Below are 15,699 nucleotides of genomic sequence, written 5' to 3'. Positions count from 1 at the left end.
CACTGTACACAGAATATAAAACAACAATAAAACAAGCATGTAATAAATACCAAATAAAAACGGGAATGGTATGTGTAGCAGATAATTATGAATAGAGCTGTCTAAAGAGGTGGGTTTTGGGTCCAGATTTGAAAGTGGACAGGGTGGCCGAATCCCGGAGGTCAAGTGGTAATGAGTTCCAGAGCTGGGGGGAAGAGCGGCTGAATGTGTAGACTGTATCGATAAGTAGATTGATCTGCACAGCCCTAACGGGAGCGCATTTACACAGTTAGTTTTGTCTTCAAAATACAGATTCCGAAACATTTAGTGACATTTGGACGTGTTTTACTCACTGCCGCCATCTCCTGGTTTGTGTCATCATTGCTGCCTCAGTCAGCTCATTCATTATCCATGTGTCAATAGGAGCATTTCTTAGACGAGCTAGGATAAACTCTTCTTTTATTCATGTTTCTTGAGGTTTGGAACACAGTTGAAAAAGCTCTTTTCTTAATTTTACCATTTTTGGCTACACTGACAATAAACTATGGCGATAGGCATGATACTTCTTTCCAGCACCACCCACACTATATTGCTTGAGTTTAAATTGTATTAGTATAGAAAAGCTTAAATTACGGTAGTTAAAAATTCACAGTAGAGTGAAAAATAAAATAAAGGATAATATATTACAGTAATATAATACGTTTTAATTCATTCATCTCATGCAATATTTTGCATTATTATTGGTAAATTCGGGGGGCACGCCCCAGACAGGCACTTGGACCCCCTGGTCCACACAACAGGGTTTCACAAAATTCTATGGGAAACACTGTACTAATCTATATATATATATATATATATATATATATACACTGGACTGTCTCAGAAAATTAGAATATTGTGATAAAGTTCTTTATTTTCTGTAATGCAATTAAAAAAACAAAAATGTCATACATTCTGGATTCATTACACATCAACTGAACTATTTCAAGCCTTTTATTATTTGAATATTGCTGATTTTGGCTTACAGCTGAAAAAAACTCAAAAATCCTATCTCAAAATATTAGAATACTTCCTCAAACCAAGTAAAAAAATAATTTTATAAAAGCAAAACTAAATCAAACATTTGAAAATGTCCATTGATGCACTCAGTACTTGGTTGGGAATCCTTTTGCACGGATTACTGCATCAATCCGGCGTGGCATGGAGGCAATCAGCCTGTGGCATTGCAGGGGTGTTATTGATGCCCAGGATGCTTCTATAGCGGCCTTCAGCTCATTTGCATTTGTAGGTCTGGTGTCTTTCATCTTCTTCTTAACTATACCCCACAAATTCTCGATGGGGTTCAGGTCAGGGGAATTAGCAGGCCAATCAAGGACAGTGATGCCATGGTCAGTGCACCAGTTACTGGTGGTTTTGGCACTGTGGGTAGGTGCCAGATCATGCTGGAAAATGAAATCCTCATCTCCATAGAGCTTTTCAGCAGATGGAAGCATGTAGTGCTCTAAAATCTCTTGGTGTACACAGTTGCATTTACTCTGGACTTGATGAAACACAGTGGACCAACACCAGCAGCTGACATGGCTCCCCAAACCATTGCTGACTGTGGGAACTTCACCATGGATTTCAAGCAACTTGGATTTTGCTCCTCTCCAGCCTTTCTCCAGACTCTGGCGCCTTGACTTCCAAATGAAATGCAAAACTTGCTTTCGTCTGAAAAGAGGACTTTGGACCACTCTGCAACTGTCCAGTGCTTCTTCTCCATAGCCCAAGTCAGACGCTTCTTCCGTTGTCTTGAGTTCAGAAGTGGCTTGACCATGGGAATACGGCTATTGTAGCCCATTTCCTGGACACGTCTGTGAACTGTGGCTTTTGATACCTGGACTCCAGCTTCAGCCCACTGTCTTTGAAGCTCCCCCAAATTCTGGAAGCGGCTCTTCTTCACAATTTTGTTAAGGCTGCGGTCATCTCTCTTGGTTGTGCAGCGTTTCCGGCCACATTTTTCCCTTCCAACAGACTTTTTGTGGATATGCTTTGAAACTGCACTCTGTGAACAGCCTGCTCTTTGAGAAATTTCTTTTTGTGTCTTACCCTCCTGATGGAGGGTATCAATGATGGTCCTCTGGACAGCAGTCTTCCCCATACTTGTGATTTAGTTTACTGAACCAAGCTGAGTGTTTTTAAGGCTCAGGAAACCCTCGCAAGGTGTTTCGAGTTAATTAGATGATTCAGGTGATTAGTTGAATAGCCTACTTGTATACTTTTTCATGATATTCTAATATTTTGAGATAGGATTTTTGAGTTTTCTTAAGCTGTAAGCCAAATTCAGCAATATTAAAATAATAAAAGGCTTGAAATAGTTCAGTTGATGTGTAATGAATCCAGAATGTATGACATTTTTGTTTTTTTTAATTGCATTACAGAAAATAAAGAACTTTTTCACAATATTCTAATTTTCTGAGACAGTCCAGTATATATATATATATATTTATATATATATATGGCTTGCAAAACTATTTGCCCCCTTGAACTTTGTAACCTTTGCTACATTTCAAACTTCAAACATCAAGTTATAAAACTGTAATTTATTGTGAAGCATCAACAATAAGTGGGACACAAACATGAAGTGGAACACACTTTATTGGATATTTTGAACTTTTGTAACAAATAAAAAATGAAAAAGTGGGTGTGCAAAATGATTCAGCCCCTTTACTTTCAGTGCAGCAAACTCTGTCCAGAAGTTCAGTGAGGATCTCTGAATGATTCAATGTTGATCTAAATGACTAACGATGATAAATGGAATCCACCTGTGTGTAATCAAGTCTCTGTATAAATGCACCTGCACTGTGATAGTCTTAGAGGTCTATTTAAAGCGCAGAGACATCATGAAGAATGAGAAACACACCATGTATTTTTGATGTTTCACAAGAAATTATAGCTTTATATCCTAATGTTTGAAGTCTGAAATGTGGCAAAAGGGCACAAAGTTCAAGGGGGCCAAATAGTTTTGCAAGCCACTATAAATTCAGTGGAAAATGTTAAGAATGGTTGTCCTCACACAAAAAAACATATAATTACTTATCAAACCTTTTCTAAAAGGCGCCAGGGAGCCCCTAGGAAGCGCAAAAAAAACGCATGCGGCCCAAGAGTTGCCTCTTGTCGCTCTTACCTAATGTGTTTCACCCCGAACAGCTTTGCTGAAAGTAAGATAGCAGATAAGCGCTGAGGAAAAAAAGGCATAAGGACTCTTAACTCAGCTGGGAATCACTACCACATACCCAATAGAAAAAAATATTTAACGTTCAACCTTTTTAAAAAGCATAGCACCTCACCTTCGATAAGAGATCTTGAGTTTGATTTTTTGAGAGACGTGGATAAAACACTTTTTCTTCATACAATTTCATCTGAGTAATAGACTATGAAAATAGTTGAGGAACTTCAAAAATTCATACAGGTTGGTTTATTAAATAGAAAATAAATACAGAAACAATTTTTTTCAGGTTGCAAAATAAATGAATAAATCATTTCTTCCCATACAATACCCATGCTTTGTACATTTTTCTCAGCTTTTGAAGGTTGGGTTTGTGAGGTTCCTGCGGGGAAAAAGAAGGCTTAGTCATGGTCTTCTTAAGTAAGAGCCCTTTTCCATAGCGGCACCTTCTGGTTGGGCTCCAAATGGAGAATGTCGACGAGCGGCGCGATGGACGGTCGGCCGTGCGCGCACTGGAAGGGCAACTGGCAGGATGACAAGGACGATACCAAGCTCCGGCACTCGTCTCCATTCAGGCGGTCGTTGAACTTGATGGCGCCTGTCGGAAATCGCTTTGAATCAAACCGTTGAAGCCGAGCAATTATGACGGGCCGTCGTTTGACCTCACCGTGGCACGCTAGTGAGGCCAGGACTTTCAGCACCGTGAGCGGGAGAGTTCCTTTCACTCTGCCAGTGGAGCGGAGTAACTAACACAAATGATACAATTGTATCACTTATCAATGTTGAAAATGTCTTCCGTTCTGTGACCTGGGCAACTTAATTTAGGGAAAAATTATTTTTGAAAGAAAAGTGAAAATACAGGGTGTATTAACATAAATCATGAAGTCATTCTGACCTCAAAATTACTGTACAGTAATAGCACAGTCATATAAACCTCCAAAAACACTTATTCCAAAGATAACCTCAAAAATGTTAAAAAGGGGACCGATCCTGTACAAAAATATTTTCGTACAGTTTTTGTGAATTGTTTTGTCTGACACATCACAACTTTTGGGGTTGTTTAGAAGAAATATTCAGTTTTTGTAGGGGTTGTTTTGTCGAATTTCTTTGGAGTTTATCATACATACCAGCTCGGTAGGCTAGATGGTAGGGCGCCCGCTCCGAGACTGGGAGGTCGCTGGTTCAAGCCTCGGCTGAGTCATACCTAAGACTTACAACATTGGTACTCATTGCCTCCCTGCTTGGCGCTCAGCATTAAGGGTTGGAATTGGGGAGTTTGGTCACCTAATGACTAAAATGGCTGCGCCCTGTTTGGCTGCGGCTGCATCGGCTCACTACAGTTTAACTGTACGGGTCAGGTGTATCGACATTTCGTTCTGTGTGCATGGTTACAAAGAATGACAATAAAAGGAAATTCTACATACTGTATTTATTTGTGTATAACGCGCACTCATGTATAACACGCACCCCTCATTTTTGATTACAAATCGGCATAACATTTTGTGTCACATTTTCTCAGCTCAAACCAAGCATTCTAAGTGGCAATCATTGTTGCAAAATCTGTCAGCCATTTTTTTCGACAGATCAAACATGGCACAATTACGGTTTTGGAAGGCTTTTTCTACAATACTACTCAATTCGAGGGTTGTTTCATACAAGATTTCAATGTTTTTTCGAGGAGACAGATTGTATTATAAATTACAAACGTTTTTTTTAAACAAGTTCTCTGATAAATTACTACTTTTTGTTTGGTTCTGTACAAGATTGTTTAAAATAAATAGTCATACAGAATAGTCAGGTTACAATCATTAATACTAAGTTAAAACTTGCTTGATTTTATTCTAAACAACACACTTTTAGGTGGAGCAAACCCCTACCCCAAAAAAACGGAGAGGGTTGGGCACTGCGAGGCTATCCTTTCCCAAGACACAACACAGGAAGTGGTGCCCCTATAAAGCTAGGTTATCTCAGCAATTCATTAATTGTAAACTTGATTGTAGAAAACAAATAAATGGGAAGGGGGGTTGTTCAAGGGTGGGGGTCATTGACATTTGAATCTTACCTCCATTTGCTCTTGAAGGTAATCCTGAAAAAATCAAAGATTGTTAGGTCAGCTCATCTAAATGATCAGATTTTAAAACGCAGTGTGTAAGTGTTGCCAAATCCCACCTCCACAACACGCTTGATGACAGATGGCCTTTTGCGCCGAAGCTCGTTATTTTCTTTTTCCACGAAGCAGACGGGTACCTTGCCTACGAGCACCTGCTTATCTTGCTTCTGCGCGAATGTCACTTCCAGACCCAGACTCCGCAAATGATCTTGACAGGACCTGATGGACCATAAAACAAATTTGCTTGTTAATCTAATCAGGTTAAAATTGAATGCGGGAATCACCTTCGCAGATGGAATACAAAATCATGAATCAAAATCGGTTGGCTAAATCCTAACAATTGGGGATATTGGATTACCCCTTTTGTCCCTCAAAATGATATACAGTAATCTCTTGCGGTTTCAATACATCGCAGATTTTGAGATGAATTGTGCATTGTGTTCTGCAGCAGACAGCACACAGTAAATGCTATCACAGGGGCAGGTTGGGGAGGACTTGGTGTGTGTGTTACGTGGGCATGACTGTGTGTGCGCATCTGTGATGGACTGGTGTATGCCGTCAGTCAAACAGCACGGCTGACACACAAGCCAATGTGGCCACCAAAACAAACTCTGAGGCACAGTGACAGCTGGTATTTTATGACAACAATTAAGTCGGATTCTATTCAGAAGGGAACCCAAAAAATGGGTAAACACCAGCACGTGCTCAGTTGTATACTCTCAGTTGCTAATGATGTCATCTTGAGGAAAGTTTGACCCTCTGGGGCTTTTATGAAGGGCCGTCACAGCTTAGCGGATTTTTATGTTCGCAGGAGGTTCTCGTCCCAGTTAATTGCATTACCCGAGGGATTAATGTATGTCATAAGGAACTAAAGGAATGTATGACTTGGATCTCATGACCTCAGAACAGTGCCACACACGCACTAACCACTGCGCTGGCGTGCTGCCCCACAAAACATCTTTAATGAATCAAAAATAATTTAATTTCACATAAATGAAAAAAAAAAATTTATTTATTCAGATATATAACCTTCCTGTGTGGAGTTTGCATGTTCTCCCAGTGCTCGCGTGGGTGATCAAAGTTTGAGGAAAAAGACAATTATATTGCAGATATTCTCCACTTGTCTGCAAAATAAAAACCTTTCACTCATTTATTAGTAATTAAGGCCTAATGTCATTTTATCTAAACATCAACTGAAATCACAATTTCAAAGCCTGTATGTCCTAAAACGATGCTATTGTTCACGAGCTCGAATCAAAAATTTCCCAGATGTTATTTGTTTTGCACATGAAGAAAAAAAAAATCACCTGAGTAGTCTTTGTTCCTCTTCCGTCACACAGATGTGTAGAGGCGGTAAAATAGTGGATGAACACAGACGTTTCTCACCGGGCTCATTTGGATCCTCTTCAAAGGAATCTGGAACGTGTATGTGATGCTTTGATTGCAGTGTTTGGAGGCCTTGTTTATTTATTTCTTTCGGTTCTGTACCTGCGATGAGGTTTTCAAGACGCACTCTCTCGTGTGCAGCATGTTGGTCCAATAATACTAGAAGATTCCCTATATATGTGTATGGCTATTAAATGAGAAAGTACAACCAAATTACAAACAGATACGTCAATACCTTTATTTTCCGGATGATCACTCGTATTGATGAGGCAGGCAAGAAACTTGTTATCAACTTGATTGATCACCTGCAAGTGTAAATGATGTTGTTGGAGAGGTCAAAGGAAAAACATTTCCACACATTGCAGGTGCATTTATACATTTTAACTGCAATTGATGGCAATAGATCAATTCTAAATCTGTAGCTGGACTGGCTGGGTATATGTTTGCTTTGAAAGTTAACCTCCTTCAACACACCAACAGTAAATCTTATTAGTTCAGCATAAAGCTCTGCAGAAACCTGATCAGGTGCTTTGGAGGAGGGAAACATTCCAATGGTGCCCTAACATATTCAACTGAGGGCCATACGCAGAATAATTCATGGATACAAGGATTACTTTGATATTTTGTTTTATAAAAAGAAATCCACAATATATTGTTTTGTTTTTGAACATAAATCCTTTTAGCTTTCTATAAAGATTAGTTTATCTTAATGTTAAAAAGTTTAAAGGGACAATGTGTATTATTTGACCACTATATGTCACTATATGGTGTAGTGCAACCAAAAACGAGTGCTAAAAAGCACAGGGAAGAATACAAACTAAGAAGACTAAAAGTGACCCAAACGCACCATTTTACTTCTCAATATTTGACTATTCTTTTTGAGGTTTTTGGGCGCCCATAGCATCAAGATGGCAGACAATTATATCAGCTCCCTTTAGGTGAGCTTCATAGTATGTAAAATAAATGGGAATTTCTTGACCTACTTGTATGTTTGTCTAATTTATGTTTATATGATAGTTCATTAATTTTGGGCCATCATTTCAATCAATTCTGTTTTTCTGATGTAGCATTTTGAACCACTAGGAGCGCTAAATGATAAACACGGTCTGTATAAAAATAGTAGATTATTAATATTGTCACAGCCGTGTGAAAAAAAATGTATTTTCATTTTTTTTAACGGAAAGATGAAGAATCTCTAATCATCCCCCAAAAAGGATTGAGATTTGTTTTCAACATTTAATATTAACAGACTAAGAAAACTATTATAGGACAAATTAGATGATAAACAAACAAAAAATAATTTTAAAGTCAAGCTTACTTTTTTAAATGTCCATGACAATACATATGTTTGAATGTCAAAAAAATAGTACCATTTATAAAACATTGTTTTTAAGATAAAATATAATTCAAATATAATTCTTAGTATAGAATAAAGGCAACTCTGGGTTCCTAGTGCTTAAGGTAAGTAAAATTCAAGACTTTTAAAGATTTTTTTAATGGCTTTGAAATTAAATTGAAGACCAAGTTGATAAAAAACAATTGAAACAAACGTAACAAAAAAACACAAATATTTCTTGCACACAACACATATTATCTGGCACAGCTTTTAGCCATGGTGTAAAACGTTCATCTGACAGCAATTTCTTATTAAATGTACAATTTGCGGGCATGGTCTAAAGTAAACATCTCTGTCCACCGTTGCTATGTGTATTGTGGGTAGACCCATACATGCATCCGATTTGAAAGGCCTGGCTGAAACCACATTACCGTTTTGATGGTTCCGTTATTGTGATCAAGCGATGTTGCCACAAAAGTAAATAGGTGAATTATTAAAACATGACAATTAATAGATGTTACTAAATCTTTTTAGTTCGAACAAGTATAAATCATATTGACGTGTTTACATTAAGACTTTCGGAAATTGGATTTAAGACTTTTTAATGCCATTAGAGGCCTTAATTTTAGAATATAAATTAAATGCCTTTTAAGACTTTAAGGATCCGCGGGAACCATGCAACTAAAATAAGGTCAGTGGGACACACATATTGCTCCAGGGCCGTAGGTTGTGGATAGGGATCTAAACAATGCTATTAGGAAGGAAATTGGTTACTATTGCAAAATATCTATTTTTGTTGCATTCTGCTCTGTTGAAAGGAAATTTCACAAAATATACACAAATAAGCACGGGGGAGCTTCTACGGCAACAAAAATCAATTTGGCAATTTCATTAGACACATCACTGCTTAGTGTATGATAAAAACGAGACATAACAAACTAACTCCGATAACAGGACCCTTTTTAATGAGTCTTACCTTCATGGAGTGTATCATGTCCTTAGAGAAGCGGTACGGAAACAGGATGTTGTGGATCTTGACAGCAAGGCCACCAGCTTGCCCACTTGAGATGTCCAAACCCACCTTTGATCACATGATCATTAAAAACAATAAACATTTTTAAAAAAGGCAAAAAAGGCACCAGAGACTGATTTACCTCGGGAGGACGAACAAACACAGGGTTGTTCCAGTTGGAGTACAAAGACGAGAGTGAGTTGCAGGTCTCACCGTTGTCACCTGGTAGCAAAAACAGCACTTATTGTTGACCTGACCTTTCCATAAGGTATTTTGGTGTACGAGTACCTGCGTCATCTGTCCCTGCAGTAAGCACTTTTTCATCTCCGGATTTAGGCAAAAAGGGAAGCACCAGTTCTGCCCGGAATGGGTAACACCTGTATTCCATACCTACAGTGCAATACAGTCAAAGAAATACAACACATGTGTACCGTATGAAGGAGGAAGAGTCCAACACATTTCCCATAAAAAATAATAACTTAAACATGTTTTCCTCTTGTGATAAGTATTTATGAATCTGCCCAAAAATATGTTTTGTCATCATAGCCAAAATAATTTTTAATAATCTTTTTTTTTGCACTCAATGGCTCATTCAAGGAAATTGTGTCTACTTTTGTACAATGGGATTACCAGAGTACCATTAAAATATTTAACCGCAAAACGCCTATTGGAAAACACAAACAGTATTTGGCGTTCTTTTTTTTATCTGTAAAAAAATGAAGTTCCACAAATTACATTAATGGTGGTGAATTTTGAAATGATTTATGAAGGTCTTTAAAAAAAAAAATAACAATGGAACAAAAGGTATCTAGATCAGTCAGTTGTGTATAGTGTGCTGCAAGACGTTGCACCTATTTTTTTTGTTTTTGTAAAAAAAGTATGCCATTGTTTAGTATCTTTGCAGCCGACTAATCAACATTCATCCATATCAGTAGGTGGCAGAAGATTAGTATTTTGTTTTACTTTTATTATCTACTCACGAGTTAGCACAGTATATTTAATATTTTTGTTTCAAAAAGCTATTTGAGATTTTACTGCAAAAAAATAATAACATGAATCAAATAAAGTAAGTCTTGCACATGATTTTGCTGATTTGAATTATGATTTTCTTATTTTACACAATAAAGGTAAAACAAATGTCCCATTAGTAGATTTTAAGTATTTTTGTATGACAACAAGATACAAATGAGGTAACAGTCATAATATATTGAAAGCCAAGATGAACAACCTTGTGTTATCCCTGAGACACAAATGATAAGAAAAACTTGTCACTCAAGGCAATGTGATAACTTAAGCTTAAAAAAGACATAAAACTGGTCACAGGGATTAATTTTTCAACACGTTTGTTGGACAGTGTGTCCTGAAATATTTTAATCAAAAACATTGTGCTTATGCTCAAAAAAGGTTGATAAACACTAGTTTAGACTTTTCACATTTCCCATCAGCAATATTTCTTTCTTTTTGATTTGATACATTGCAAGGATCTTTTATACCACTTTTGTCATCTCAATCCTAGTATGAATAGTTAATTATATGAGTAATTATATTTAAAGTATTTTTAATACATACAATTTTAAGCCCTCCCCCCAAAAAATAAAAAAGAAATGGAAATCTGACACTGGTTTTAGCATGGATTTCTAGAACAGATACATCCCTAAACAGGGCTTAAATGATTTCAAGCAACTCACCGGTTTTGGAGACAACGCTAACAGCCATGTTTGTGATGTCAGATGTGCAGCGGATTGGTGTTTCGTCCACTGGTGTATTGTCATATTTGCTAAGCCCGGTCACTTTGTTGACATACACAGTTTTTCCCGTTTCGGTGTCATAGTGTTCGAGCCAGTCAGTAAATGATGTCCTCTCGTCACTGGGCTCATCACGGATTAAATCAACGCCATCTTCAGAGCCTTTGTTACTGATGTTAGTTGAAATATGTGGATTAGCACAACTAGGTGGGGATGCATGTCTGGTCTCTTTTTCTTTTAGGTTGTTAAGTTTGCCCGCCAAAGATTGTTTGTTTGATGTGCGTTTTAGATTGGTGTACCCCGAAAGAGCAACTGAGCTTTGGAGGCCATCTTGTTTCGCTGCTTCGGTTTCTTTGGCGTCACTTGTCTGTTTCCGGTTTTGGGAAAGAACACCTTTTAGGGAATTGTCTACAAAATATGGGTTTATTTGACTCTCCAGCGAGGTAACCGTTTTTGCCATAGATTTTCCATAGATTCTTCTGAACTCGTCAAGTGATCCAGACACCTTTAATCCCACTTTACGAACTTTTGGGGGGATAGTTTGAGAAAAACTGGAGGTTCTTCGTAAAAATCTATCATTGGGAAAATCAAAGGACAATTTTGGTTTCAAAGGGTGATTAATTTGGGTCTTTGCGTTGTGTGGAGCCTCCTCTAGACATTTGTGAATAAATGGACAGGACACACGGATCTTTCGCAATGTATTTTCTTCTCGCGCTTCTTTCGCTCTGAGAGTTTGTGGATTGATGGATAAATGGACGTTTTTAGTCGGTTGACTTGATTCGTCTTTTTCCGCGTCCTCAGCTTCATTAAAAGTGGATGTGTCTTTTTTTGTGACATCATTATGAGAGTCTTGTTTCATCTGATCAACACTTATTTTCTTTTCAGTTTTAAGCACATCAAATGCAATCTGAGGCTCAAGTTTACGATAAACAGATTGCGACGCCAGTGTTGGCGCCGAGGTGCAAATGGAGGCTGTTTGAGCACTTTGGTCAACGCTGCTGTCTTGTAGCGACATCCTGTCATTTTTAAACAACCTTGGCGACGCATCTTGCAAGTCATCTTGGGAGAGCACCAAGTTTTCCTTGCACAAGAAAGCTTTTACGGCTTCTTCTATGCAAAGTAAAACACTATCCCAGTCTTTGAACTCTATTAAGGTTTTGGCAGGCTCGAGACTAATGTCATACTCGGAGTAGGCACATTTAATATTAACGACGTATATTCCATGGAGGTCTTGGCAGCGTTTCTGTTTAGGACTCTTGACGGCAGCCTGCTTTTGTGGGCTGTCACTTTTCTGAGATGGGCTGCTAAGTCTACGTAGAAGAGAGTTCAACAGTGTGTGTATGCGCGTCTTTAAAAGAAGCCTAGAATTCACGTACAAGAACTGCAAACTCCCGTTGTGGTGGCCCTCTCTGCCGAGGTAACCCGTTACCTCAAACTGGGCACGTGTGTGATGGATCTCTCTTAGTTTCTGAGCTCGGGCAAGGCTATGGATTTGGATAAACCTGTGGTAAGTGTCTCTGGCTTTGGAAAGTTGCACAATCATGGCTCCCGTGCAGTCGTTCTTTAAGGTGAAGGACACAGAAGGGTGCATCAAAGACATGGCTTCCACCCGGTGTTTGACCCGTTCACCTTCTAGGACAAAATCCATCCTCTTCCTGCGTACGGGCATGTTGTGGAATAGGTCGCAGATGATAACTGTGGTTCCAGGAGTTGGACGACAAACATCCTTTTGAAATACATCCATTTGTTTGCCATTCTTATAGATCTTCACAAAAGTCCTGGTTGTGTTTCTAGCCCGCGAGGAGATTTCTACTAGAGTAGCGAGGGCAACTATACTTGCTATGGCTTCACCTCTGAAGCCATAATACCTGAGCTCGTCCAGGTCGCCAAGAGAGTTGCATTTGCTGGTGTGATATCTGTTCCCCACAAATTCCATGTCTTCTTCGCTCATTCCTGCACCATTGTCAATGACTTGCACCTTGAATAATTTGAAGAAATAAACCACATTAAATACAAATACTCACTTGCTTAAAGAAATAGTTGAGGGAGACTTGAACGCAACATATATACTGCTTTAATGAAATCCCTAAAATAAAATGGTTCCAAACATGGAAGACTGGAAATATTTTGTTCTGATATCAGATCTATAAAGGCTTGGATGAATTAAGTTTGTTTTCTTCTTTGGTATTTTAATACTGGTCAACTAACAATTGGATTGTCTGATTTCCGCAAACAAATTCTGCTTTACTTGTAATTACTTTATGTGCATAACTGTTCACCACACTCAATTACTCTCTGATATAACGTATTCCATAGGAACAAATATTTTTTCAAGCTTGGTTTGAGAATAACATATGGTCATTATAACACCTGGTAGACGATGATTGTGTAATATTTCGTTATGAACATTTTAAATGCAAATGGTACTTCAATCCATCCCATTTGGATTTTAAGAAATTGATAAATGCCATACTGAAGCAATTTGTCTTTATAGCAGCTGAAATTCTGAAATATCAACAAATAAAACCCAACATACCTCCACCTCTTTTACTGGGAATGTCAATTCTGGAGCAGCGCATAAACTATAATTATAAGTTAAGGCAATAAAGGTTGTTTTTAATGTAACATTATGTATAGGTGTGTGTATAAACACACACATCGATAGCTTTCTTGCTCTGTCAATAAAATGATGGAATGTAATAACTTCATAAGACAATCCTTAACAAAAAACAAAACCAAAATAGAATTCAAAATGAATTTGATGACAGATTGTGAACCAGCTCAGGAGGTAGAGCGCTCGTCTTGAGATCAAGAGATCGCAGTTCGAATCCCGGCTCCTCCATGTTACAAGTCAAAGTGTCCTTGGGTAAGACACTGAACAACTATTGCGCCAAATAAGCAGGTTAGCGCTTTGCATGGCTGCACGGCCACTATTGGTGTGTGAGTGAATGGGTAAATGTGAAGCTTTGGGAAGTCTTCATTGACTTGAAAAGCGCTATATAAATGCAGATCATTTCATTTCATTTATTTAGAATTAACTAAGCCCCCAAAGTTAAAGAAACACACTATGAATAATTATTATCCATTAAAAGTATTAAAACCACATTTTCAAATTAAAGACAAAATCTGCTCATTTTGCAGCATTGATATTAAAAGCACTGACCATATGTTCTTCTCATGTCCATTTATTTAGCTCTGAATATTTCCCGTCATCTCTAATTATTCTAACACTTTATCCAGAGATCATTTGGACTTAACATACCAAACAAGAACGATGAGAGAGCAATAAATCTCATTTTAGATGGCAAAATGTTGTATCCACACAATATCAAAAAATGTGAAACAAATTTTCAAAATATTATATATTTTTTTGGGGTGTAAATATCTTAAGCCCCCACCCCTCCTTCTGAGAAGTTAAATATGTACAATATTCGTCAAAATCCCTATTTTTCCCCTTTTTCGTTATTTATTGTAATTATTTTCCATTTCTCTACCACTTTATGTTCCATTGAAAATGATCAATTTTGTAATAGTGTTTGACTTTAAATGCCAATTTTGTTTGTTAGAAATTTGCAATCATTAACAAAAAGCGTTAAAATAAAACAAAAAGGATGTGCACCTTGAACGCCTCCAGGTCCATCCGGACGCCCACGCAGGTGGCCCCGGCGTCCAGGCTGTTGAGGACGAGCTCTTCCACGCATTGTTGAACGGAAGGGACAGCTACACCGGAGCGAAGTTTCACCCGAACCTCTTCCGAAAGACATTTAATCATCACGGTTGAACATTTCGCTCGTTTGACAGCGTGATTTTTTTTCTCAACGTTGCTGTTTAACTTCGGAATTCCTCACTACACAACTGTGGGATATTCTTATAAATGTATATACTTGTCATAAAACATGATAAATAAAAAGCAACGTCCACTTAAACATTAAAAAATGTCGATACCGGAAGCTAAAACATTTAACCGGGCTTGGAGATGGAAACAATATTCCCATGTTCTAGAGCGCCACCTGCTGCACAGGAAGTGTTCTACAGCTGCATTTCGTCCATTGGTTTATAATATCGAAGCACTTGAGAACTAAAAAACAAATGCTGACAAAGCTAAATTATTATTACGTATGTCAATTTATACCTTACCCCCACATTTCAAAGTTTTGACCTTTTCAAATAATGTACGCCGTATAGCATTTTGAGACCCTTTGTGGTTAAGGGCTATACAGTACACTCAAAAATACTTCTACAGAATTTACTCCAAAAATACTACAAAAAGACATTACAGTAATGTTACAAAAATACTAAAGAAATATGCAAAACATATAACTATGGAAATACTAAAACAATTCTACAGATATACAACAAAAAAATTACTTCCGAAATACAACAAAAGTATTACAGAAATACCAAAAGAATACTAATATGTAAATACTACATACAAATTCTTCAGAAATACTACAAAGATAAAATTACAGAAACACTACAAAAAACTACAAAACTTCAATAAAAATCTGACTTCAGAAATACTAAAAAAAAAGCCATCCAGTAATACTTCAAAACTAAATAACAAATGAAGTGCTTAAAACAGGAACCTTATTTATTAATTGCTCTAACTGTGTTCGTTTCAAAACCAATTTGGTGAAACTGTTTAAAAAAAGAAGTAGAACATGTCTTCAAACAGTTGCCCACCCCTGTGTATGTCTGGTATTGGATGCATTTTTCCTGGTGTGTGAAGCTGCCTTAAAGGGACAATGTGTATTACTTGACCACGAGATTCCACTGAATTGTGTCGTGCAACTGAAAAAAAAATAGTCCTAAAAAGCATGAGAACACATACTACAGACACTCAGTAGAACATGGAATGAGTTCTACTAGATATGCAAATTAACAAGTAATAGATGGTCACAAATCTAATTTTGCTTTGGGCCC

The 15,699-nt window shown here is 37.6% G+C and overlaps 1 protein-coding gene across 1 annotated transcript; it reads right to left on the bottom strand.

Annotated features, from left to right (window-relative positions):
* Window positions 1–2,635: 2,635 nt before the first annotated feature.
* mlh3 (mutL homolog 3 (E. coli)) lies at window positions 2,636–15,205 on the bottom strand. The gene is made up of 13 exons (XM_088354757.1): window positions 14,396–15,205; window positions 10,720–12,754; window positions 9,320–9,421; window positions 9,174–9,253; window positions 8,996–9,100; window positions 6,919–6,988; window positions 6,786–6,854; window positions 6,605–6,713; window positions 5,357–5,516; window positions 5,250–5,273; window positions 3,855–3,933; window positions 3,634–3,785; window positions 2,636–3,569 (listed from the first exon to the last, which is right to left on the bottom strand). The coding sequence occupies exons 1-13, from the start codon at window positions 14,546–14,548 to the stop codon at window positions 3,498–3,500; spliced, it is 3,210 nt and encodes a 1,069-aa protein (XP_088210883.1). The 5' UTR covers window positions 14,549–15,205; the 3' UTR covers window positions 2,636–3,497.
* Window positions 15,206–15,699: the final 494 nt, after the last annotated feature.

This window comes from Urocampus carinirostris, chromosome 15 (genome assembly GCF_059441175.1).
Source record: "Urocampus carinirostris isolate Australia breed hairy pipefish chromosome 15, RoL_Ucar_1.0, whole genome shotgun sequence".
NCBI classification, from domain to species: Eukaryota; Metazoa; Chordata; class Actinopteri; order Syngnathiformes; family Syngnathidae; genus Urocampus; species Urocampus carinirostris.
Note: the sequence above shows the minus strand (reverse complement) of the source record. Positions and strands in the feature narration are given on the sequence as shown.

What these genes read in the sequence shown, in the direction of transcription:
- mlh3 (XM_088354757.1), bottom strand. Translation starts at nt 14,548, where the DNA reads ATGATTAAATGTCTTTCGGAAGAGGTTCGGGTGAAACTTCGCTCCGGT. An exon ending in TCTTGAAAACCTCATCGCAG is followed by an intron (nt 6,714 to 6,785) that starts GTACAGAACCGA and finishes TACACGTTCCAG; the next exon opens with ATTCCTTTGAAGAGGATCCA. An exon ending in GAGGAACAAAGACTACTCAG is followed by an intron (nt 5,517 to 6,604) that starts GTGATTTTTTTT and finishes ATGGTCCATCAG; the next exon opens with GTCCTGTCAAGATCATTTGC.